General features: G+C 44.7%; 1 protein-coding gene across 3 annotated transcripts in view; it reads left to right on the plus strand.

Annotated features, from left to right (window-relative positions):
* Positions 1-25605, plus strand: part of CTDSPL (CTD small phosphatase like) — a 113464-nt gene extending 87859 nt beyond the window's left edge. For 2 of the 3 annotated variants that reach the window (XM_004419500.3, XM_004419501.3), the window contains 5 exons: positions 7609-7710; positions 10842-10898; positions 14400-14492; positions 18343-18528; positions 21939-25605. In XM_004419500.3, coding sequence (XP_004419557.1) covers positions 7609-7710; positions 10842-10898; positions 14400-14492; positions 18343-18528; positions 21939-22064 — 564 coding nt within the window. In that variant the 3' untranslated portion in view covers positions 22065-25605. The remainder of the gene's footprint in view (positions 1-7608; positions 7711-10841; positions 10899-14399; positions 14493-18342; positions 18529-21938) is intronic. The other variant, XM_087430720.1, reaches the window with a different exon arrangement.
* The last annotated feature ends 969 nt before the right edge of the window (positions 25606-26574 follow it).

A 26574-nucleotide genomic window follows, 5' to 3' on the forward strand; every position in this document is an offset into this window, starting at 1 on the left:
CTCTGAGATCAGAAAAATTGCCCCAATTGTATTCCCTGAACTTGCAGGACCCACCCCCATTTCCACAGGCTGGCTGTGCTGCAACTGTACCCCAGCTGGGCACTCCCTTGGGCTGCTCACTTCTGTTTTCAGCCCTGGAATTTGGGAGAATAGCTGCACCAGTGTTCAACTCAACACAGGCCTGGACTGGCCACCTCTTAGACATTTGCTGTCCCCACTGCTCCTTCTCTTCCTCCTGCTCTGCCAGCAGAGCCATTAGCCTTAGGCCAGTCAGCAAGGAGCAGACCAGTGACTCCCAAGAGAAACTTGCAGTTGAGATGTCCATATCACACAAGACCTTTCAAACAGTCCTGTGTCCTTAGAGAAGGATTTCGATTTTAAAAGATGTCCATAAATTGTTATTTTAATCCATAAAGGTTCACTGATTCAAATTGCCTGATTCAAATCTGTTCATCTATCTTTCTTTGGACTTGTTCACATATTTTCTGGGAACATCCAAGAGACATAGCAATCTTACATTGAAAGGAATGGTTTCGTTAGTACAGGTTGACTCCAAATTTGGTAATGTGTGTCACTTATAAATTGCCCAAAATGTTTTTGATAATTTCATTTTTCTCAAAACTTTAACTCTCCATTGCTTAACAAGTTGCAAGGGTTTGTGGAGTGATTCTGACTTTGCCAGCATGCCTGGGAGTTGGGCTTTGTTGGGAAAACTGATTTTAATCAAAAAGATGGATCAAGCAGCATAACTTCTTATCCAGTGTTTGAATAGGATACCCAACAGAATTGATACCAGAATTCTCTTTTCAACATTAATGCAAAGTAGTTTCATATATTTTCTCTGCAATGTTGCCTACATTAAACAGGTGACAGGTGGCATCTCTCCCCCTACCTCGATACTCTGATAGCACTGTTTTTTCTCAAAGTTAATTCACAACCATCTGTAAAGTTAAGTACTGAATCAAAGCATTTGTCAGGGTAAAAACTCTGCTAAGGAAAAATAACCCTTTGCCCACAAATTGACTCATTCTAGAATCCTGGAATAAAATAGCCAAGGGGAAGAAGATTCCTTGTGTAATTTAGCCCATTGTTAGGTCAATAAACTGCTGACTGCCTCTTACATGTGAGACACTCAGTCAGGCCTTATGAATCTATGAATATCTTGCAGAAAAACAGCCTAAGTAAAGTAGCTTGCATCTTGGAATGATAACCTCCAGTAAAGCATTTCCACTGATGGGCACAGTGTGATCTCCACTGCCTGCTTACTCTCTGGAGGCCAGCTCAGCCCCAGGATTTGAGCCTTGGGATCCCCTGCAAAAACTGCACCTACCTAGCAAGGCCACAGGTCACACAGACAGAGTAGCCCTACCCTTTCTGGACCACAGGGGGACCTAGTCAGTGCTGGGAGCCCCGGAGAACTTGGGGTGCTGCACCACAGGACCAGAAATCCAGGCTTGTGCTGAGCCTCCAAACCAGGCCCCACAACCTCCTGGAAGCATTTTCCAGGCCCTGCAGATGAAAGATGCCCCTGAGCCTGCGGGTGCCCAGAGTAGTTCCAGCTAGAGTATCCCATCTCTGCCCCTCACCTCACCTCTCTTTTTCTTTCTCGTGCTGCTCTGTTTATATGTGCAGGTTTGGTATTTTGATTTTTTACTAAGCAATAATTCAAACTTAGGGTTTAAAAAAATACTGAAAGATTAAAGTAGAAAGAAAAAGGTCTCTCAACTTGGTCCTACTCCCTAGAATAACCACTTTTAATATTTGTTACGTATCCTCTCAGAAATTGTCTGAATAAACACAAGCATATTTATACAAATGAAAATCTTGCGAATTTTTTTTTTGCTTTTTTTTTTTTTTTTTTGGTGAGGAAGATCAGCCCTGAGCTAACATCTGTTGCCAATCTTCCTCTTTTTTCTGAGGAAGATTAGCCCTGAGCTAACATCTGTGCCCATCTTCCTCTATTTTGTATATGGGGTGCTGTCACAGCATGCCTTGATGAGCAGTGCATAGGTCCACGCCTGGGATCCAAACCTGCGACCCCTGGGCCACCAAAGCAGAGTGTGTGAACTTAACCATTATGCCACCAGGCTGGCCCCAATTTTTTTTTTTGCTTTTAACAAGATACCTGGAACATCTTTCCAAGTATTAGTGGAATAGTGATCTACCTCATTGTTTTACTTTGTTTCTGTGCTATTACAAATACTTCTCTTACAAATATTCTTGTGCATGTGTATTTATGGACTTGAAAGATAGTATCATCTGTGTGATCAGTTCCTAATTGTGGAAATGCTAGATCAAAGGATATATTTTACATCTTTGGTAGATTAAAGCCAAATTGTCCTCTGAAAACCTAATTTACATTCCCACCAAGAGTGTATGGGATTGCCCATTCCCTTATCAAATATTTTAATCTTTGCTAATCTGAAAGTAAAGAGTGATATCATTTATTACTTTGATTTGCATTTCTTCATGAATGAGTATAAACATCTTTTCACAAGTTTATTGTCCATATATGTCTGTCTTCTTCCCTATTCATTTCTTCTAGATTTTCTTCTGTTTTATCTTTTAAATTTCAAGGAAATTAGCACTTTCTCCCAAATTTTATGGTATATCTTTTGGCCTTGTTTATAATTATTTTGACCACAAAGAAGTTTAATTTTATATAGGCAAATATATTAATCTTATCCTTTTTTTTTTTTAATAATTTTATTTATTTATTTATTTTCCCCAAAGCGCCAGTAGATAGTTGCACGTCATAGCTGCGCATCCTTCTAGTTGCTGTATGTGGGACTCGGCCTCAGCATGGCCAGAGAAGCGGTGCATCAGTGCGCGCCCGGGATCCGAACCCGGGCCGCCAGCAGCAGAGCGCGCACACTTAACCGCTAAGCCATGGCGCCGGCCCTAATCTTATCCTTTATGACTCCTGAATTTTATGTCATGCTTAGAAAGATCTCCCTACTTTATGACTATGACCCATATTTTCTCCAGTATTTTTTGTGTGTGTGAGGAAGATCAGCCCTGAGCTAACATCCAATGCCAATCCTCCTCTTTTTTGCTGAGGAAGATTGGCCCTGGACATCAATGCCCATCTTCCTCTGCTTTATATGGGACACCGCCATAGCATGGCTTGACAAGTGGTGCGTCTTTGCGCTCCCGGGATCCGAACCTGTGAACCCTCGGGCCGCCGAAGTGGAGCGCACGCACTTAACTGCTGCACCCCTGGCCCCTCTCCTAGTATTTTAATGGTTCCGTCATTACACATAAGTCTTTGATCCATCTGGAACTTACGTTGGTGTTAAGACATGAAGTAGCAATCCAGCTTTATTTCCTATTTCAAGTGGCAAGTTAGTTGTCTCAACACCATTTATTGAGTAATCATCTTTTACACCCCTATTAGAAATGACATCTTTATCTGGACTTGATGTTACACATTCCACTTAGCATCACATGTGTCTCCCAACCATGAACTGGGATTTGGGGCCCTCCACACGTCTTATTGGAAGCTTCAAGGGCTGTTCGATAAAAGTCATGTACTGAAGAGTAAGGAAAAGATGCAGAGGGACAGGTTTAGAAACCACTGAAGTTTGAATGGTCGTAGCTGAAGGTGAACTCTCGAATGCTGTGGCCCCAGTAAGGAATGCCATTGGAGCGATGACCCAACTCCTACCATTCCTACACTCTTGCTTGAATCACACACCACACTGATGTCACAACTCAAGACTGACAGTGCAGCTCAGCCATAAAAATGGTGAAAAGGGAGAGAAGTAATTTGTTTTCTAACAGTTATATTTCTATGCTGTTTGCCCAGGCATTTTGATAAGCAGTAGTATACATACCTTTTTTCTACCAAAACCTTATGAGAATTTATAAACAAAACAACTGGTCTAGTTAAGGCTAGTCTAGAGTTTCCTTTGACCCCCTCCTGCTGTAGACCCTGAGATCTCTACCCTGAACTCTGAGGCTTGAAGAGCACAGTTTGCAGACTCTGAACCTGAGAACTCTTAAGTACAAAAACGAAAATGTGACGTTACCAAGAAGAGGTACTACATCTGTAAGATTTGTGAGAGTGTGTGGGGTGGGTACTCTAAACAAAAGAACCTTAGAGTTCACTATTCATGGCTGCTAGTTCACTACCAAGGACAGGAAATTTCACATCTACTCCCAGGAAGAGAACTGGAATGAACTGGATGGCAAGCCACGGTCCCTTTCTCCTTCCCCTCCTCCTACATGGTTTCTGCCCACCCCTTAACCCCTCCATTCCCCTGGCAATGCTCTCCTTGTGCTTTTGGAGCAAATGATTTTGTGTAGAAAAAACTATTCTTGATACAGCTGGTGTTTCTCTTGTTCTTCAGCTTTATGATGGCCTGACAGAAAATTTGCTTCAGGACATTTTTTTTTTTAATTTTTTATTTATTTATTTATTTTTCTCCCCAAGGCCCCAGTAGATAGTTGTATGTCATAGCTGCACATCCTTCTAGTTGCTGTATGTGGGACGCGGCCTCAGCATGGCCAGAGAAGCGGTGTGTCAGTGCGCACCCGGGATCCGAACCCCGGGCCGCCAGCAGCAGAGCGTGCACACTTAACCGCTAAGCCATGGGGCCGGCCCAAGGACATTTTTTAGTTAATGATTCAAGCGTCACCTGAGGTAACAAAACACTATTGCAATTATGTAGTGTCCTTGCATGTTCCAAGGACACAGCTGTCCAGAAGAATTCTTACCAGTGGTCTGAAGAATTTGTGTTAATCTAAAGCCTAGCTCTCAGAGAAGTTGTGTGCATTCAGGAAACGGGCTGAGGATGAATGGAACCCTCCCAGTCCCTTGCCCCAGCCTGGCCTTGTTCTCTGCAGCACAAATGCTAAATTAATAGCTTGCTTAATATGAGTCTCATCCTCCTCGCTCTTTTCTCTCTCAGACTAGTAGAGTGGGGCTTTTTACTTACTGTTACCTCAGAGAATGCTTGTAAAGTGTGGGTTAAATATGCTAAGAAAGTAATTTTTGTTCTTGGGTTTGGAAAATGAGCCACTTTTGGGAGATCTGCAGTGTTTTCAGATATGCTAGGGATAGAATTTCTAGGTCCTTATTTTCCAGAGTAGCAATTACATCAAGTTAAAATGTTGTTTTAGTTTATAAACGCATAGAGAAAGAACTGGACAAATACACACCAAACTAAAAAGGGGGCATCTGGGGAAATGAATGGGGGGCATGGAAAAGGGAATATTGTGTTTTATTTGTCTATATTCTTTACAGTGAGAATGTATTTTTATTACATAATTGTATAATAAAAATTAAAACAAATTTTATTCTAGTCACAGGCATGCTTTCTGCAATGGCCCAAACAACAGAAATAACCCAAATCCTCCCCATTATGTTTACTTATAGAGCTCATCATACTCTGCTTTTTTAAAACACATTTTGATACAAAACTTCTTCTTGCAAGTTTATTTTAACTTTTTTTTTTTTAAGAATAACGGCCATCACAGTTTAGTACTTAGCTTTGCAGAGTGGAGGCCTTTTTTTTAATTCTCCCTCCCCAAAGCCTGAGTGCATGGTTGTATATCCAAGTTGTAAGTCATTCTAGTTCTTCTATGTGAGCCGCCACCACAGCATGGCAACTGACAGACGGGTGGTGTGGTTCCGCGAGAAGGAAATGAACCCGGGCCGCCAAAGTGGTCACTGAGTGCCGAACTTGAACCACTAGGCCATCAGGGTTGGCTCTATTTTAATTTTTTTAATAACCTGCTTGCTTGTTGATTTATAATGAAGGACAGAGTCCTTTCTAGGACCCCGAGTCCCATGCCCTGTGTCTAAGGCATATCTCTTCCCAGTGCCACAGGGACTTAGGGAATACTGCTTGGTGAGCTTTATTTAGAACCAAAGGAGCTGGGAAGCCATAAAGGTTTTGTCTTCTGGATGATGTTGGAGAAGATGAACACCCACACTCCCTAGAGAGAGCCCCTCTAGAATTAGAAATGCTTGTGTTCCCCCACATAGCCTCATCCTGGTCAGCCCTGGACAGTCCCTCCCTGCCAAGATGATCATTGCACTTGCAAATTTATCTAACCTGTGGGCCACCTGTGTTACATTCTCTATTGAACCAGCTAAAGTCCAAAATTAGCTCTAGATCCTTGACTAATGTTCAGTTTAAACCAAAAAAAAGGAAATAGCCATTGAAAAGGGAATGTCTCTTGATTTCATTTTTTTTCTTGCTTTTTTTGATAAGCTAAATTGTCCATTCTTCAGTGGCTAGAGACGGATATTTTCTTGTGTTTTGTTTTGTGTTAAATATTGAACAGAGCTTGACCTTCTTCCAGGACAGAAAATTAACTAGTTAACATTGGACACTGAACATGCCACAAGGTAAACTAAAATACTTCAAATCATTTCTAGAATGAGGCAAGGCCCAAAGAAATAAATACTTTAAATCAAGAATGAGGTTGGCTGAAGATATCTAGCATTTTATTAACTCTTTATGACCTCTTTATCACGAGATTAGAGTCAGCTACTAAGAGACATATAAATAGATTTTATGGTTAACACAGCATGTGGATTAAAGTATAACTTCCAGAGACAGAGAATCCAAGGGGTAAAAATGCCACACTTTTAGTGCTATACCACAGTGGGACAGGCACAGGCAGGGCACTGTACCTGTAGAGTTTTATTTCTGTCTCCTCTTATTCACTTTGGTTTGTATTTTGCTGGTGGGTCTACAGTTTCTCTTCAGGTTTTTGAAAATTTCAGTCCACTAAAAAAAAAAATACTGTGGTTCCAATATATACTTATGTATTAGAGTGAATTTCGGGCAAAATATGACCACAGGTAATGGGCCTGCATAGTAGAGTAGCTATTGTAATTAAACGTTCAGGGCCAGCCCCGTGGCTTAGCGGTTGAGTGCGCGCACTCCGCTGCTGGCAGCCCGGGTTTGGATCCTGGGCGCGCACCGATGCACCGCTTCTCCGGCCATGCTGAGGCCACGTCCCACGTGCAGCAACTGGAGGGATGTGCAACTGTGGCATGCAGCTGTCTACTGGGGCTTTGGGGGAAAAAAAAAAGGGAGGAGGATTGGCAATAGATGTTGGCTCGGAGCCGGTCTTCCTCAGCAAAAAGAGGAGGATTAGCATGGATGTTGGCTCAGGGCTGATCTTCCTCACAAAAAATAAAAACAAAAAAAACAAAAAAAAAAAGTTCATTTTCCTGTAGTCCATTTTAATAATAACAATAACCACCATATATGTGCCAGGCAGAATGCTGGGCATTTTACCGCAATTATAGCTGATAAACAACCTTTTACGGTAGGTATTGTTGTCCTTACAGCAACAACTTACAGCCAAGAAAGAGACAGAGCTGATATTCAAACCCAGGTTTGTCTGGTTCTAAAGCCTAGGTCTTCATAATAGCCATTCAGACAATGGCACAGTATTTGTTTGGTAAAACTTCAGTTGCAAACTACTTATTCCTGTTGCTTTTAATAAAATTCCATGATATAGTTGACCAGGCATTTAAATGTTTGGTTTCATTTATAACCTTATTGACAAAGTATAATACAATAATAAGGGAATTGATTTGTCTTTTACGTAAAGGTAATAATATTGATTTTTTTCCACCTTTAGCCACCAGCTAAATACCTCCTTCCAGAGGTGACGGTGCTTGACTATGGAAAGAAATGTGTGGTCATTGATTTAGATGAAACATTGGTGCACAGTTCATTTAAGGTAAATCAACGTAAAAAACAATCAATGATCTTTGTGATTTGGTCACAACTGTATTGGAAAAGGAAAAATAAAAGGGATGAAAGCTTGTGGTTGTTGGTGTATGACTTCACTGTTCATGAAGAAGTCCAATAAGAGTTGCTTATTAACTCAGGTGAACATTAACTCAAGTACTTGAATATCAACATAATTAGTTTGGAAGAAAACCACTGGGCTGCCAGTATCACTGAGACCTCATTCTTACTTATGCGATTTGAGTTTTTCAACACTCTGGCCCTTGCAGAAATACTTTTCAGGTGGCACGAGGCAGTCAGTGTACCAAGGTGTATTTGTCAAGGTAACCAGAGTGCTCTATGTTTTATTGGGAGTGACAAGGGAGGCACTGTTGAAAACTGTCAAGCAACCTGCCATCCTGGAAGTTTTCCCAGACCAATTTTTGAAAGATATCCAACTCTGAAGACTCCCAATGTTACAGCATCTGAACAAATTCAACCATTTATTTTTATTTTGACCATTTTCATGACAAGAGGTTGCTGGGGTGTTTTATGAGCTTCATAGCTAAATGAGTATCCAGTTGCATGCCTTCTCTCATGAAGGGTATGGGGCTCCAGTGATGTCAAAGTGAGCATCAGACAGTCATAGTTCTGTCACCTTCCTCACTCTCCATCTCCCCACTAGAATAACAACAAAAATTACAAATTACCAAAGGGCCTTAATGCAGGAAGAGCTTGTGGCTACACTATTAAGAAATGAGTTAATTAGCCATTTTTCCATTTTTTGAATGGAATAAATTGTTTAAAAGAGGTAAATGATGAAAAAGTTTGGAAATAGTGGGTTGGTGTGCTGGAGAGAAGCAGCAGGTGTTTAGGGTCCTGGTCCTATTTTCCTTGGGGTATTTCTGGCAGTGGAACTGCTCTACTATCGGTGGCCAGTTAGACCACATTCCTGTTTTTACCCCTAGCCCGTGAGTCCCCTTACTTCACTGAGAGACATGAAAGGCACCATCCATGATGGGGTGTGTGTCTCACATGAACCATAGTCATTCCTTAACGGTTGTATGGGAAGTGGAAGAGCCATCAAATTTGCCTGAAGACCTGTCTGCCAGAAACATCCTTCTGCCTTTTTCTCACTAAACAGAAGCCTTCCTTGACAGGACAAGGCCAGGTGGTTGTCTTTGAGTCCTTTGGGAGAGTGGAGGAGAGGCCACACTTACCTCGAGCAGTGAGAAATAGCCTGTCTGCCCATGGGGCATGTGGGTACCACCTCATTCCCCAGCACCTTGAGGGCCCTTCCACGATTGGTCCCAGGGCTGCAGTGACCTCATGTCCCAGCTCAGCTCTGAACAGCATTGGAAGCCTTTTCTCCCCTGTGGGCAAGTTGCTCAGGACATTTTCAAGGCCCTCTGGAGGTAAGCCCGTTAGAGCAGGGGTCAGTTGCCATCCAGCATAGACAGCTTCCTCCCAAGCAGCTCTGGGAGCGTGGGCAACACTGGCCAGACCGCCCAAGGTTACTGAGGCTTCCTGGTTCCAAAGGAGAAGGCTTGGCGGCCCTTGGTGTCTCCAGGGCCTGCTCAGAGGGCATTGATGTGACAAGCTGATGAGAACAGCATCTCTTCATTTCTTGCCTCCCTGGCCAGCCTACATTTGCAAGCAGAATATTCTTTATTGTATGGTTTGTAATATTCTGGGCATTTCAAAGCCCTTTAAGAATCCGAAAGCTGTGAACCTCCCTCATTGAAAATGTACAACTATACAACACACAGGCTCATGGACCCAGGTTAAGAACCCTGGCTTTGGCATGGCTGCATTTACACCAGCATGTGAAAAGAGATCGGGGACGGGTGCTTGCTAGGAGCTTGGGAATGGATTTTCTCTTTTAATATACTCTATGGAATAGGTTTTTGCAATCTAATGCCTTGTGAGAGTTTCTTCCTTCAGTCTTTCCTTTTGATTTTTAGCATGATTCTGTATTTTATTTGTGAAATTATAAAATATTTAATTCATCCTTGGCCTTCCAACCATTGGAGTGAATAAACTGTAATCTTAAGCTTCAGGTGCTCTACTGAGTATTTGGTAATTGTTCTATGATCTAGTATTTTCCACATTTTTCCACTTTACATATCAAAGAAGAAGATGTGTGTGTACAGTGATGGGCTTAAAGGCAGACCCCAGTTGACAGTCTGACCAGAGACTCCATACTGCATACCCCACTCCACATCCCTACCCAATAGCCACCACTTCCCTCCGTATCTCTCCTACTTGTCCCAAGGGTTTGCAGTCTGACGATTCTCTTGGGCCTTTTCATTTGGGTAGTTTTCTACCTAATTTGTGGAATTCCATTTAGAACTGTATGTAAGTCCATCATTGAGAACATAGTGACGGCTGAGGAATCATATTTGAACTTTGAATGTCATTAATATTGTGAAGTTATTTTGAATATCCAGCAGTTTGTGAGTGTGCTGGGTATTGTGTTACTTAGAGCAGAGCAGTCTGGGGTGAGCTGGCTCTCCTCACCCCCTATGACAGAAGACAGTATCAGGCAAGGCCGGAAATCAGTGATGCTCAGGACTGGCTGGAGCTGTGGACACTCACCAGACCCATTTCTATGGCTATGGAAGAGACGAGACACCAAGGTCCGGAGAGGGGGAGAGCCTGCCCAAGGGCTAACTAGTTGACATTGGACACTGAATATGCCATGAAGTGAACTAAAATACATCACAGGGCAGCCCGCACCTGTGGGTCCAATATAAATTATTTTCCCCCAAGTAGCTCTGTCCTCTGGGATCATCGGGCTCTCACCTCCTCCCCCTGGTGGTCAGCAGTGATTCCCCGTCTTCCTGGCAGGGCTTTAGGTAAGAGCTGGAGTTTCTGAGAAGCCCCATTCCCTTTGTTGTTGAAGCCAGGCAGGTGATAAAGAGGTTGGACCAAGATGCTGAAAATGTAACAATATTTGGAGCAGAAAATAATGTGCTTTCCTGCTTGCGCTTAAGGAACCAAGGCATGCTTCAACATCCTTCTCCTGAACTGTTTTTTCCAATAATAAAACATTGGTACAGGCAAGCTTTTTCCTTGCTAAAATTTCCGATTTTATTTCATTCTTTCAGATGTATTAATTATAGTTTCTCTTCTCTCTAGCCTATTAGTAATGCTGATTTTATTGTTCCGGTTGAAATTGATGGAACTATACATCAGGTAAGAAATCAAAGCTAAATCAGAGTTTCAGTTAGCATTTTTTAGTAATTATATTTCCTATGAATTTCATTTCTAAATTCCCATTTCAGTAATAATTTTATTACTGAATCAAAAGGAAGCAGACTTTGTAAAATAAATACAATGGTTTTCTGCTTTTTTTCACACAGATGAATTTATCTTATAATGAGTTTGTAAGGGAACTATAATCTGTTTGTAAATATTAAATGTGGTTGCAAGTTCAAATAGTTCTCTGATTTGATGCAGACTTTTCGAAGTTTCCATATCCCCCACTGGCCTAGCTTGATGGTCTAATTAACTTTCTCAAATAATTGCTTTCGGCTACTCTCCTAGCAGGCAACAGGAAAATGCCACAAGTCACCCACTTATGGTGGATTGTCGGGAAAAGGTGTCCATTTCCAATGCCAGCCACTCCAGACTGATCTTGTCACTCCTGCATCGTGTTCTCCAGTGCATCTTGAGCAAAAACTTAACCCAAAAGAGAAAGGGGGAAGGGTGTGTTTCTGGATCAATAGGAAGCTTTGAATAAAGATGCCCTAGTCATTTGGCATGCATCTTTGCTCAAATATTTTTCCTTATCTGTATGAATCTCCTCTGGGAATAGCTTCATTTATGAACATGTTAGAAACACTGTAGGAAAGCTAGCCTTGGAGGCTGAAGAGTGGGGGAGCTTTTGTCAGGTGTTCCACAGGGATGATCTGACCATCTTCCTTGTCAACCCCCAGGTCTTAAAGGGAGAGTCTCTGGCCTGATGTGTTTATATCCCAGGAAGGAAAAATCTGTCCTGGTGCTTGAGCCATAACAGGGTATCTTTCCTTAACAATGTCAGTATTCTCTCTGGGTCTTAATTGTAGAGTGTCAGAGCTGGCGAGGCCTTGGAAATCAGCTGGTTCAGCCACCTCATTGTCCAGGTAGGGAAACTGAGGCTCAGCCAGAGACAGGGTTGGTTCAAGGTCATACAATGGGAAGAATTAAAATGAGAATCCGTCTCCTGCCCCTGGCCCAGGGCTCTTTTCCTGATGCTCGAGTCCCTCCCCTCCCCTGCCCTTGCCTTCTGGCCTGTTCTCCAGGAGGTCCTGCCAGGAAGCCCTCCCTGGGAAAAGCAGCTGTGTCCCTAGGTCTCCACACTTCATGCTTTTAAAAGCCATTAGGGAGACAAAACAGCAGGCACTTGGGCATTTAATATTTGCAAAAGCATCAACTGAATTAACTCAGCATCTGAGAAGCAGTTAAGGCTTCTGCATTTATTATCTTTGCTGTGTTATAAAGTAATGAGACAAAGGAGAGGCTGCCCACCGGTATGGCAAGAATTAGGAGAGAAATTAATCCTTCCTACCTCGTGACTATGAGCATGACCCTTGGGGCTTAACCTGCTGTGGCCAGCCCGTTCTTGCAGGAGCCACCCCAGCTCCCTCAGGCTCCCTCCAGACTGTGCTATGATTCACTTGGCAATAGATACCCCAGGGCCCCAGGGTTGGGGTCAGAAACTCTCTCTCCTGAGGGAATGAAGCCACAGGCGCCAAGAGGAGGACCAAGGCCCTGGCGAAGGCCGTGGCCTCGTTCAAGTAATCCAGGATAGGCTGTGCAGGTCCCAATGGGCCTATTCTTGGTTACTTGCACGGGGACGCGGGCCTGGACGCCGGCATCTGGGCCCAGGACCTTCCTCTCTGCCAGAGGCACCAACGCCAGAGTTCCCAAATCAATCTCCTCCCCTTTGCATGTAGCAAAGCTTGCTTTCCAAGCAGTGTTCCCAGGGAGACAGTACTGCAGGCTGCACCCGTTCCCTGGCATGAGGAATCTTCATGGGCAAAGTGGAGGCCTGGAGCTCCTGCAGCCACAGGCCCTGCCTTCAGCCCCACCCCAGCCTCCTGCTCCTCAGAGGCCTGTTGGCACCCACCCCAGGCCATCCTGCTCCTCTGGCTCCTCACTACACCCTCGGCCACAGACCCATACTCACCCCACTCTCAGTCGGCCATGAGTTTCCTACCAAGTCTTGGCTCTGTGTGGAATTCCTGTGCCAGCAGTGCATCCTCTGTGTGGTACAGAGCCCCCGTTTCCCCTTTGTTACTCCCCCTGTAGGATGTCCAGCCTGCTCCAACCGCCATTCAGGGCCCCACGCACAACCCTGATCCGCCTTTCACACTTCATCTTCAGCCACTTGCTGTCCTATTCCCCCATCTCCTTCTCTTTTATCACTGTCTCTGCAGGGCTGGTCATGCAGGGCTCTGACCATTCTCTAACACCCCAAGTGTTTTCAGGCCAGGTCTCATGCTCGTAATGTTTTTTCTGCCTGAAAGCTCTCGTCTAATCCTTATCGTCCTGGTGAACTCCTATTCGTCCTTCAAGGTCCAGGCCAAATGTTACCTTCTATGATTCCCTCCCCTTGAGAGAGGAGTTAATTGTCCTTAATTTGTCCCTCTACTACAACTTGGTTATGCCTTGTTTATTTGGATATATTTTGCATATATCTGCTCTAGACTGTGAGCTCTTCAAGGGCAAGGCCTGTGTTTTATTCATCTTTGTAACTGCTTCAGGCTGAGCACAGAGCTCGGGCTCAGTGAATGTGAACTGAATTGAATTTTAACAAGTTTGATTTATTTTAGGGAAGTGGCTAATTTCAAGTGGAATTTATTCAAGTTTTAATTAGTTCTGTCTTCCCACCTCCTCTGTCTTCTCTCACCAGCTTTGCCTTCTATCCCATCTCCCTTGTTTCCTCAGATTTGTTCAGGCTCCTTGTCAGGAGCACTGAGCCCAGCCACTCTAGGAAAGCCTACTCTTTCCCCCTTGCTGCTCAAGGCCCCTCCTTGACACTGGGTTCTCGGGCCTGGGAGTAGCCAGGCTTTACATCCCCTGAAGTATCTGTTTCTATACCAAACCCAAGCAGAGTAACCTTTGTGATGTCAAGTAGACAGCTTCTCAAGCCGACAAGGAAGGCACTTCTTGCAGCTTTGCTGGGCCTTCGCTTCCACCCCAGGCCTTCCTAGCGTGGGAGGTGTTCCGATCAGAGTAAAAGGTGGCAGCTGGAGCAGTCTCAGACCCGCCAGGCAGTGGGCCAGGCCTGGACCTCCAAAAGAACAACCCCAGACCATGGCCTGTGTCTACATAGGGCCTGGCCCAGAGCATGTGCAGAGAAACACATGTGAAATGAATGAGTCATTTCACACAAACATGGCACAACCCTTCCACTCACTGGTTCTGAAAATCCCCAAGACCCTCAGTACCATGATCAGCTTTCCTCCTCCACTGGGAGGGGCCTCTGCACTGAACTCAGCCCTGGAGCCCAGTCTGAGGAGTATGCCTGGCCTGAAGTTCCACACCTGACTACATAGCCCCTCATGCAGTCTGAGCCTCTGTGCCACACATAGACCTGGGGGCAGGAGACAGGAACTTTTTCAGGAGTTCTCCCTATACTGGGTATTTAGGCCCTAGGCCATCCCCAGCAACTGCTGTGACTGACCAGCTTGCTGTTTCCTGCCGTTGCAGGTTTATGTGCTAAAGCGGCCACATGTGGACGAGTTCCTCCAGAGGATGGGGCAGCTCTTTGAGTGTGTGCTCTTTACTGCCAGCTTGGCCAAGGTGAGTCCTGCTCCTAGCCAGGAGCTCCCAGTCTGGTGCCCCCAGCTCCTCCACCCCTACCCCCTGTCAAGCAGCTCTTTGTTAAAGTGGGGGAAGCTGTTTCTATGGTGACAGGTTTCCACCCCAGATGGGATGGATGCAGGCCATGTGCACAGCGCCAGCCTGAAAGGCTTCTGGGTTACCATGGTGACAGGGAGCACTTGGAACAAATGCTCCATGAAGTTGCTGCATGCCGCCGCCTAAAGCTGGTTGTACACAGACCAGGAAATTACAGACGCACAGCGTAACCGAGAAAGGGCATCTGCATCTCACCTGTTGTCTGCAACCACATGCTAGAGGCTCAGGCCTGTGTGCCCTTCGGTTAGCTTACACAGGTTTGGGGAAGAGATAGTGTCAGAGATTCTCCCACATGCATGGGCCGAATGAGAGTTCTGACTGCCCTAACGAGCCTGTGATCTCAGACAAGTTACTCACTTCTCTCACCTCAGTTTCTTCTATAAATTGAGGATAATTCCGTCTACCTTGTGGGGTGGATCAAATGAAATGACACATGTAAAGGGCTTAGCACAGTGTCTGACTCATATTCAGCAAGTATTCATGGAGCACCTGCTGTGTTCCATATGCTGTGCTGGGCACTGGCACATGGTAAGTGCTCCTGATGTTCATTGTTTATTATCATAATTATTGATAAAATAATTCACATGTTTTGGTCCTGTAGCTTGGTATAAATCTCTGACCCAGTGTCTACACTGGCTGTGACCATATAGAGTGGTTTCTTTGCCCTCTCCCGCTGTTTAAGGGAACTAGCCTAACAGGTTCACAGGACGCCCAATATGGTTTAGTCTATCCTTTCACCGGTCCACTGAGTGGCCTGTGCTGTGTATAGGGCAGACAGGGCAGGCATCTCCTCCTCAGAAGAAATCCTTGCCATGACCATCTCTCAAACCCTGACTCTGATGGGGCCAACACCATCCATGTGTTGGTGGCACCACTAGTGTCTCCATGGGCACCTCAGGGACCTGAGTAGCCCCAAAGATGAGCTTTGTGGGGCCCAGATTAGCCATCTCCCTGTCTCCAGACCTGCTGCAAGGACTCATGCAGCTTCCTTGCCCATGTCCTGTCTGTGGACGGCTCCCTTCTCCTCAGCATGTTGGGGGCTCTAACTCTGGATCCCCAGACATACTGCTCTGCCAGCCTGGGCATTCCTGGTTTGGGCCATCTCTCTGTCATGGCCGAGGTGAGAGAAAACCCCACCTATCCAACATTCTGCCAGGCCCATTGACAAGCCTTAAAGCATGAGCCAGTAGAAAGGGAATCCAAAACCTGGGCCTTACTTTTGCATACTAAAAAGAGAACGTGGCCTCAGAGAAAACATAATCTTCTCCATTGGGTACTCTTTCAGATGAGTGGTACCAAGACTAATTGCATTGTAGTGTCAATGGCTCTGCTGACAGTGCTCTGGGGTGCTGAGGAGCCTGAAGCGATAACCAAAGAAATAACAAACAGGAAGATTACACCGGTGTCTGTGGACTGAGAGTTGTTTTTTCTTTGGCAAAAGTGAAAACACTCTTCCTTGGCTTTGTCCCCAGCACTAACTTAAACCTCCTTGTTCAGGCTCTCTTCCTGGACTGCTCCCACCTGCCTCTCCATCTGTCTCTCCAGTCCTTCTCTTGCTGCTACTCTAGCCTGGCTCAGCCAAACCGGCTCCCAAGTGCAGCTTTCCAGCCTCTTTCCTCCCTGATGCCCAAGTTCTGCTGACAGGTGGGCACTGCCCAGGTTTTGGCCCTGGGCTCAGCTTCCAGTCAGCACCATTGGTGCAGTGGACCTCCTGGCCTGCTGCCCAGGGGCCTATAGGAACCCTAAGCTGACTGTCAGAGCCCTTCAATATCTGCTTCCTCATTTTTTAGTTTTTTTTTTAATTCATTCCTTAGTTTTTTTAATTCATTCATTCACCCAACAAATATTTACTTAGTACCTACTGTATGTCAGGCACTGTACTAAGCACTAGGGATACAGCAGAGAACAAAAGAGACAAAGTCCCTGCCCTCATGAAGCTTACATTCCCCACACTCATCTCTAAGGCCTGGAGCCCCCAAACTCAGACACTCCCTTGAAAGATGTATGCCACCACTAGTGTTAATGATTACGAGGAAATTAATCATCTTTTCCATCTAGAGTCAGCCCCCTATAACCCACCCACGTGGTGCTTGGCTACCCTCACCAGCAGAAAACGACAGTGCCCTGAGCTCTCACCCCACTTGATCAGCAGGAAATACAGCCTGCTCCTGGATTCTGCCTCCCTCAGGATGTCTCTGGAGAAAGGAGGGCTTTCCCATTGGATCAGAGCTGTTGCTTGTAGCCCTGTAGCTCTGCACGCTGCAGCCATGCCGCCATTTGCTCTGCACTCAGGGGCTGCTGTCCATTCCACTGCTGGCCTTTCCAACACCACCAGCCTCAGGTGCTTCCCGCCTCCCTGGCAGAGTCATTGGGCCCCTGGTGACACCTGAGTGTGCCCCTCACTTTGGTCTTGGTGCTGAGGCCTGGCCTCACATTGGGCTTGGAACTGCCACTCTTTTGCCTCCAGCCCCAGCCACTCAGTCTGGCCCAGTCTTTTAGACATCTTCATTTATGAAGATTTTCCCCCAGGAAGGACCCCTTTATTTCTTTATCCACTTCAGCCTGCTTTGGGGAAAATTCCCCTGGCCATGAGAGAGGGCCAAGCAGGATGAATCCCATCTGTGAGCTGGGCTCAACCTCCCTCCCATAAAACTCCTGGCCTCCAAATAAGTGGAAGTGGGTGTCTGGGCACCATCCTGTGACAGTCAGGGGCTATTCTGGCCCAGTTGCCCAGAGCACCTCTAGGGGGCAATGTGGCCTCATGTCGCACAAGCCAAATTCGAAGCCTGCTCATTCATTCACTGATGAAACTAGCGTTTACTGAGCCCCTACCATGAGGTGGGCACTCTGCAAAGTGCCAGGGATATCATGGTGAACATGACAGGCAAGGTCTGGGCTCTGACAAGTGAAGAGGAAATAAAGTAATCCCAGGTGGTGACCAGCTCTGTGAAGGAAATTACTGTGAGGCAATAGAGAGCTGCTTGTAGCCCGGTAGCCCTGCATCCTGCAGCCAGAAAGGAAGATGCAGGCGGACCCTAGATAGGTGGTAAGCGAAGCCAAGATCTGAAAAATAAGGAGACAGAGGGAGAGGTTCATGCAAAGAGCTAGGAAGAGAGTATTCCGTGTAGAGGGAACACTGGTGCAAAGGTTCTGACCGTTTTTCGAAGCCATTGTGGTTCAAGTGATTGGAGATGGAGCTGAGAGGTTGCAGATATCATGCAGCTGCAGCCATATGGGATATGGTGACAGCAAGGAGTGTGGGCCTTATTCCAAGTACGGCAGGTAGACAGTGGAGAGTTTTAAGCAAAAGAGTGACGTGATCTGATGGGTGTTTTCCAGTGGCTGCTCTGACAGCTATGAGGTGAATAGGCTGGAAAGGAGGCCCAAGGGGAAGAGAAAGACTCTTTAGGAGGCTCACACAGCCACCCCAGGCCAGAGATTACAGAGGCCTGGACTAGGGCCGTGACAATATAAATAGAGAGGTGCAGGTGGATTCAAGACATTTTTGGAGATGGAACTGAAAAGAATTTCTGATGGATTGGATATGAGAAGTGAGAGGAATGGAAGAATCCAGGATGTCTTACATGCATGGAGAGGAAAATAACCAGGATCCTAAAACACATCCAATTATTTAAATCCATTTTTAGAAAAGTAATATGGATCTTGCTGCAGTAGGTTAGGATTTTGGGGCTCTTTCAGGCAGCCAGCCTTCATTGTGACACCTGCTTTCCAGTATGCAGACCCTGTGGCTGACCTGCTAGACCGCTGGGGTGTGTTCCGGGCCCGGCTCTTCAGAGAATCCTGTGTTTTCCATCGTGGGAACTATGTGAAAGACCTGAGTCGCCTTGGACGAGAGCTGAGCAAAGTGATCATTGTCGACAATTCTCCAGCCTCGTACATCTTCCATCCTGAGAATGCAGTAAGTAGCCCCAAAGAAAAAGAATGCAGGGCTCCATCTGAGTTCTATCTTGCCAGGCAAGCACCACTTTTGTACCTTCAAGCCCTGTGCAGGGTTTCTTGGCCTTTTCCTTGGTGAAATCCCAACTCTGCTTCTTAGCAGTTGCATGACATTAACCAAGTTATTTAACCTCACTGAGCCTCAGTTGCCTCATCTGTCAAATGGAAATTATGTGAATGCTGATGTCATAGGATTATTGGAGGATTCAGTGTGGCAGTACATGAAAAGCACTTAGAACAGTGCTTGCAGTGGGTAAGTGCTCAGTGAGCCTACGTCTTCTTCTTAGCATTTTTAGCATTGTTACTGAGAAGGGTTCTGTCTGTCATTAACCTCCTGGAGCTGGCTGCTGCCCAGGGCTTCATGACCCTGTAGACTCAGAAGGCCTGAGCGACCTCTTCAACAGAAATATTTCTTAAACAAGAATGAATAGAACACTTCAATAAGGTCTTCAGATAAGGCTGCAAGGCTTTACCACCTTATAATGATGTCTAAAAAATACACAGTGGGAACATTCTTACTTAAAACTCCCTGGAGCATGGCAGCTTTTAGTGCCTACTCACTGGGTGCAGCACAACTCTCAGAGCAGGAGAGAGATGCCCTCCCACCTCCCACCCTGTGTTTCCAGTGGAAGAGAGATCACCAAGCCCCCCGGTGACTGCTGACCGTACCAGGCCCTCAGCTCAGGCAGCTTTCCCTGGAGAGGAGGCTTCCTCTCAAGCCCAGGCTTCTCAGACTCAGCAAAAGCCTACACAAGGTGCTTTCCTTGAGTCCAGAATTCTGCTGCTCCACTTGTAACGAAAAAATGAGCTCAAACTAGCTTCAGTTGGTGTGTAATCATTATTTGAATAAACATTCAAAATGTATTATATTTATGTTATGTATATGTTCATTTTAATGAGTTAATCAAATTCAACATAATGCATTTTGTAATGTGTCTCTAACAGATAAGGATTGCTTTTTATATCCATTATCACATCTGATAAAACTAACAGTTTCTTAATATTATCTAATATCCAGACTGTGTTCCTATTTTCCCTATCATCTCGAAATGTTTTCTTACATTTGGATTGTTTGAATCAGACTCCAAACATGGTCCATGCATTGCTTTGGTTAATATGTCTCTTAATTCTCTTATAATCTTAACACTTCTCCCACGCCTCTTCCTTTATCTTCCATGCTGTTTATTTGTTGAAGAAATTCTGATTGTCTTGGAGAAATTTCCTAGATTCTGGATTTGTATAGTTGCAGCCTCATGGTGGTGTTTAATCTGTTTTTCTAGCCACCGTATTTCCGTTAAACAAGTCGTTAGATCGCTACTACTTGATTATATTCAGGTTCAATTTTTTTTTTCAACAATACATCATAGGTGGTATTGTGTATTTACTGTGATATCACATCAGGGGGCATATCATGTCAGGTTGTCTCACTTCTAAAGATTTTAAATTGATCTGTGAATTCAGGTGGTGTTAGCCTGATCCATCCATTTTAAAATTCCCCATCAACCCTTCACCTAAAAATCTGAGCAGTGGTTGATTATCATTGCTTACATCCACTATTTCATTAGGAATTGCAAAATGGTCATTTCTAAATTCTATCATTCTTTCTGCATTTATTGGCTGGAATTCTATTTTTTTTAAATGGAATGTTTGGATAGGGAAGTCAGGGTAAAGTGTTGATTCTTTTTCTTCACCTCTGCAAGTCTCAGAGTCATAAGTTTGTGCTCTAGCAACTGCCAAAAGTAACCAATGAATTTTTTTAGGTACTTTTTTTTTAGGAACTTACAGATTTTTTTTACCTTTACAATTTAATCCATTTATTATGCTTTCGTGTGCTCCAATGTTCACCTTTGGCCAGTGGACATCTCTTCAAATTACAGTAGTCTTTGATAGCATCCTGCTTTCTGGTACAACCAGATGTTCCAGGTTCATCTTGTCCATTTCTTGCTTCAGCCTCAGAATCAGCCATTTTTCTACGTAGCCTGGTTCCTATTAGTGGAAATGGTATGTAAGACCACAATTTAGGTGGGTTCTTACTGTTACTGGAATATTCTTTGCTTCTAGCCCTTTCTACTGGACAGAGCTAAAATATACACATTTTTAGAATGCAGACTAAATCATAAATTCATATTGGTTTTTTCAACTCAATGTTATAACAGAGTTTTTATTTAATTTCTTTGTTTTTGTATTTGTATCTCCTTCTCTTATGCTGAAACTCTTGATTCCTAAAGATATTAACATCATTACCTATTTGATTTATTCTATAGTAGATATTTAATAGTTTCAAAATAGCAGTATTAATATTATTACTGATGATAAGACAATTGGATCCCTTTAGGGTGTTTTGGAGAAATGTACAGACAGAAGACTATGTTTTAAAATCACTTGAAATAATTCTCTGTGTGGTTATGTCACCAACTTTATATACACTTAGGTTCATTTTTTTATTGCTTTTTTTTAATGGTTTAATTTTATTTCTACTATGTAACACATTTACGTGGTTCCAACATCAAAACTATCAACAAAGATAAATTTAGAGAAGGCTGGTGTCCATTTCCACCCTTTCTCCCATTCTTGCCCCTTCACCTAGAAGTAGTCATTTTTTTATTAATCCTTACCTTGTTTATTTTTTTTAATTACATAATGAATTGTTATGTTTCTAAGTGGTCTTTAGATTTGTAAAAGGGTCAAAAATATTACTTTTAAACTTGTTTGGTTTCCCCAAATTTCTTTTTAAATCTCTTCTTTGCTCCTCTGGCTATCACCCATTACTACCCCTCCCCACCCCTCTGTCTAAAACTAAGGAAAAGTTCTGTCTTTGCCCATGGCTTCAGAATGTCCTGAAATTTTATACTTCTGCTTTTACCTGGTCACTGCTAAACATGGGAGGAAAGTCTCCACTTCTCTTTGCTATGCAGTGTGGCACAATGACCCCAAGTGGAAGCCCTCCTATGCCCTATTCATGGGCTCCCTGGTGTCGGTGGTTGGCAGGTAACCTCTGACTCCAAGTGCTGTGAGGTGCAAGGAGCTGGTTGGATGCAGCGGAAAGAGCTTTTTGAAATCTGCAAGTAGCAAGGCTAGTTCTCATATATTCTGCACTCTGGCCACGTTTTCTCTGGCAGGAAAACAAAACAGACAAATGCACGCAACCTGGGTACACTTAACTTTGCCTTCCTGAGCCATCTCCTGAACTAGGTAGCTTTGGATTGATCTTAGTTGGGACCACGGAACAAAGAAAATGATGATGATGATGATTTCTAGATGCCTGTCCTCCTTACCAAACAAAATGTTGAAAGTTCAGGGACCCAGTCAGGCTAGGAACAGCCCCCAGCCCTGGATACAGTTCTGCTGCCCCCACCACACACTGTCTTCCAGGTGCCTGTGCAGTCCTGGTTCGATGACATGACGGACACAGAGCTGCTGGACCTCATCCCCTTCTTTGAGGGCCTGAGCCGGGAAGACGACGTGTACAGCATGCTGCACAGACTCTGCAATAGGTAGCCCCGGCCTCTGCCCACCTCCCGCCTGTGCACTCTGGAACCTCAGGCCTTGGGGACCTGCCTGGCCTCAGCTCCCTGGGAGCTGAAAGTGAGGACACTCCGTGCTCCAGACCACTGGGTGAATGTGGCCATACCTACCTGTTTTATTTTTTAAGAACAGAAACAACTATTTTAAAATGAACTCTTTTAACGAATTTCATAAAGGGACATGCATTTTACTGGACTTGCTTTTCTTAAAATGTACCAAAAAGAAAAAAATGGGGGGAAAAAAAGCTTGATATCTATCGGACTTCCTTTCAACTGTCCTCCCCTCCAAGCAGACAACCTGTCCCCTTCTATCCCAGCTCAGAGCAGCTGACCCAACTCAGAATCTCTTTCCTACAGGATGAAGTGCCTTTTTGAATGTTATTTTAAGCTGAGAGTTAATTTTTCTACACAACATATTTCCAGACATCTTTTAGTCTTTTATTGTCTTAGATTATCTAAGAAGATAAATATGACAATTTTCTAGAACCTGGGAGGGGGGGCAGTGGTGAGAAATGGGAGCGAGTCATAGGAGCCTGTCTCCTGACAGGTGTGACTGCTCTGACAACCTGTGGCGTGCTGCAGGGTCAGGCTCCTGATAGGAGGTTTTGTGACTGTATCAGTGTCTCCGTTCATTTCTGACCCAATTTGGAATGTATCTCCAAGTGTGTGGCTCAACACTTTAGGAAACAATAGATTCTTTTATATTATTATTATGATTTCTGATGGTGACAAATCTGTCTTGAGGTCACATTTTCCTCTTGAAAGGTGGCATCATGGCACTTCTGCTTTCACACTACTCCATACTTGTATATGTTTTTTGTTTTGTTGTTGTTGTTGTTGTTTTGGGTAGAGCAGTTATGAGAAACTCTAAAACCCTTGGGTATTATAAAGAATCTGTTTATTGATTTTTAAATCTTTCCTTTCCAAAAGCTGGATACACATAGAGCTGTTTGGGGATTTTCTTTGCTGCTACCGTGCTGCCACCAAATGGAATTGACCAGCGGCTGTTACACTGTTCTTTGCCACTGTGCCTATGCTCAGAATCTGCTCACTGCTAAGCTACAAACAGGGACAGGGTCAGAAACATAGGTGTCCCACCCCGTTGCAGACTGCCCCAGCTAGATCCCGTCCCTGGCCCTGGCCGTGGGAGTTCAGAAGGGTACAAAGACAAAAGGGCCAGCGTACCACACAGGTGTGGCATTAATTTTCAACTGCAGTCAACATCAGATCCTGTGATAAGCTGACTGTTCTCTCTTGAGAACCTGTGGCCTCAACCAGCCACTGTTGATGTGGCCCAAGTCTATCTCTTGGTCTTCTCTTTTGAAGCACAGCCTATTTCTGAGCCGAGGGTTGGGGAAGCCTGTCTAGATGTGAGGCCCATCGCCCCGAGCCGGGGCTCCCTTTGCAGCCTTTCTCAGTGAGATGTTTTAAGCAGTGCCGTGTTCTTTGTTTGACAACAAGACAGTCTATAAAGTCTTGCTCTTAAAAATAATTAAAAAGAACCCTTTTGTGTTGGCACCATTGCCTTAGTCCTCTGTAGGTTGGGCCTCTGCCAGAGTTCTGGTGGGAGCGACTGGCACTAACGAGACTGGAAATTGGGGGTCGAAGTAAAATTTCTTTTTTGCTTTCATTCACAAAATAATGAAGCCAGCTGCCAATCATGTCCTCCCAACAACAATTTGGTCTGTGGACTGCCATGCATTCAGAATAGAAGTATTCAGGGGTAACCAGGTCTCCCAAGATTCTGAGTGTTCCAAACCCCGTAATCCACATGCCAGTTAAAGTAGAAACAGCCCCTTGCTAGGCATTACCATAATGACAGTTACAAGGCAGATCTGCACATGCCATAAACCTTGATTTCGAAAACTAGTCATTAAATGAACCCGCTGCCTTAAATGTCGTGAATGTTGTAGTCAAGTGTTTGTCATATGTTGAAATCCACACAGAAATCGGTCCTGATGAAAGCCTTAGACCCTTATCCATGCCCCCTTCCTTGTTGGCATCACAAGGTCTTGTTTGGAATAGGGGGCAGAGAGGACTGAAATTGTAGAATATTTCAGGGGAATCGAACCTAAGAATAGTGCCCCACTTCTGACAGATGGAGTGAAGACACTTGGCAGGCTTGAGCCAGACGTTCACCTAGTAGTTCCTGAAACCATGAGCGCCATTGCACTAATCCAGTGCGGAGCTGTTGGGGATGGAGCCCGGTTCCGACCACCACAGACACAGAATGTTTCGGGAGGGCCAGCACACCCTCTGAGGATTCTGGATTCTGTGCACCTTATTTGACCATACTCCAAAATCCTGTTTTTATTTTAACCCTTGATTCTGCTTTATGTACATAATCAAAATATCTATATCTAAGATATCTATATTTTTAATCATCTACATGTAAATGAAGCAATAGAATTCTAACATAAGGCCAAGAAATGAGATGAATGTTTGGGGTTTATGCTTTTTAAGGTAAATACGGGTATTGTTTTTAATTATTACCTTTTATTAAATTGTGGGCTTTAAAACCTGATGAAACTTATTAGCTATTTCTATGTGCCATATACTTCCCATGTTACCAAAACATTCACCAACTCTTTAGCCAAAAGAGAAATCTGACCTCCTAACTTTCCATGGTCCTTTCTGTACCAGGTTAAAATATAGTTTCCTGGACAAGTATTTTTTACACTAAGATCTGGAACAGGGTTCCTTGGGTCGTAGACTCCAGCCCCTGTGATGTTACAACTTCTCTGGCCGGGCCTCGAGTGGAGGTGCCCAGGCACATCTGAGGTTGTTACTGCTCTGTCTTCCATTGCTCTGGAATCCTATGTGTTGGTCTCTGGTTTCACCCATTAGCTGTTTGTAAACAATGCATTTGTATACTAAAAAGGAACACCGCCTGTCACGGCTGACGGTTGGTGGGGGAGCTCCTTTGACATGGGACACTTTTGATGAGATGACTTTGGAGACATGAGGATGCCCTAATGACACTGACTTGTCATGGTTGCAGCATTGGAACTTTTGGCATAAAAAAGAAATCTGTAAGTCTATGTAACCTGGCAACATTTTACAACCCTGTATTTTAAAGATGGCTTTCTAATAAAATCCAGAACCACGCAGCCCTTTGGTCAAACACTTGTGACGTTTGTGCCTCTGCTTTTAAAGGTGCTGTGATGGACAGTTGGCATGCCAGGGTTCGAGAAGAGTGGATAGCTTGAAGTGTTTGCAGTTACCTGTGCACAATCAACTGGCTGCCTCTGTTCTTATTTTACTGTAAATTCGATGGTATCTGTTCCTGTTCCATTCTCCAGGGAGCTTCTCTGTAGACTAACACCCCCCCAAGTAGTGGAAATGCTGGTGTCTGGGTGGTCTTGGATTTCTTTTGAACATTTGAATGTGATCAACAATCCAGCATTACTTGGGAAGTACTAATGTGGAATGTGCACGTTTCCAGGGGCAAGCCTTGTCAGTCAAGAGGTTTGCAATGATTTCCTTCCTGCCAAAAATAAACACATGAAACTGCACTCTCTTGTGGATGTACTGCTTCTCTAGCAGCAACGCCTCTCCTTGCTCTTTCTTCTATTCTATCGCCAGCACCTTGGATCTCCTGGTGTCCCAGCTTCTGGAGAGCAGGGGTGGATGGGAGCAGGGCTGCAGGATCCCAAGAGCCACGGACCTTGACCCCAGGGGAAGCTAGAAAACCATTCTGCCCAATGTTAGGCCCCCTGGCTTCATCTCCCCAGACAGAAGCAGTGTGGCTCACCATCCTCCCACAAGGATTCCAGCCCTACTGACAGGCTTCCAAATGCAGCCTGAGAGAACTGTAGCCTCTGCCCCATCCCATAAGAGCCACAGGCTGTGTGGCTGTGTGTAGTGGCTGAACCCGTAGCCCTAGGGTCCACTGGCTGAGACGCTGTGATTACCGGTGAAGCATGGTATGGAATCAGAAAGAGGGTAAGGATATACAAGACAGTTTTCTCACAGTGGGACATCCTACAGACAGTGCCCTCAGCCCAGCCCCTCTGTACATGAAGGTGAGAGGGGCAGCGATTCCCCTTCTGCTAGGGACTCTGGGCAGAGCCTTGAGCATGGCCTCACCACTCTCAGGACTGTTTCCTCATAGCGATACAAAATTCAAATGACAACACCAGTGTCATCAATCTCATTAGATAGGTCTTATCCCCATTTTGTGGATGAGAAAACTGAGGTCAGTGACACAACACTCTGCAATCTCTTTTCTGTCTATCACGGGGATACAGGGTTCTACCAGGCATATATATTCATCCCAAACAACATAAGACACAGGGTGTGTGTCAGCCCAGAAAACCTAATATTTACCCAGAGACAAAACCTTAAATTCCCACAGCTAGTTTGTGCCATGCTGCTAGGTTCCCTCTCCACAGTGGAGAAGGAGGCCAACCAGAGAGGTCACCCCTGCTTCCTCCCCTGGTTCTGGACTCCTCGGCTGTGTCCCTCTCTGTCCCCCGTCTCTT

Source organism: Ceratotherium simum, chromosome 5 (genome assembly GCF_057802395.1).
Source record: "Ceratotherium simum simum isolate JZ-2026a chromosome 5, ASM5780239v1, whole genome shotgun sequence".
Taxonomy (NCBI): domain Eukaryota; kingdom Metazoa; phylum Chordata; class Mammalia; order Perissodactyla; family Rhinocerotidae; genus Ceratotherium; species Ceratotherium simum.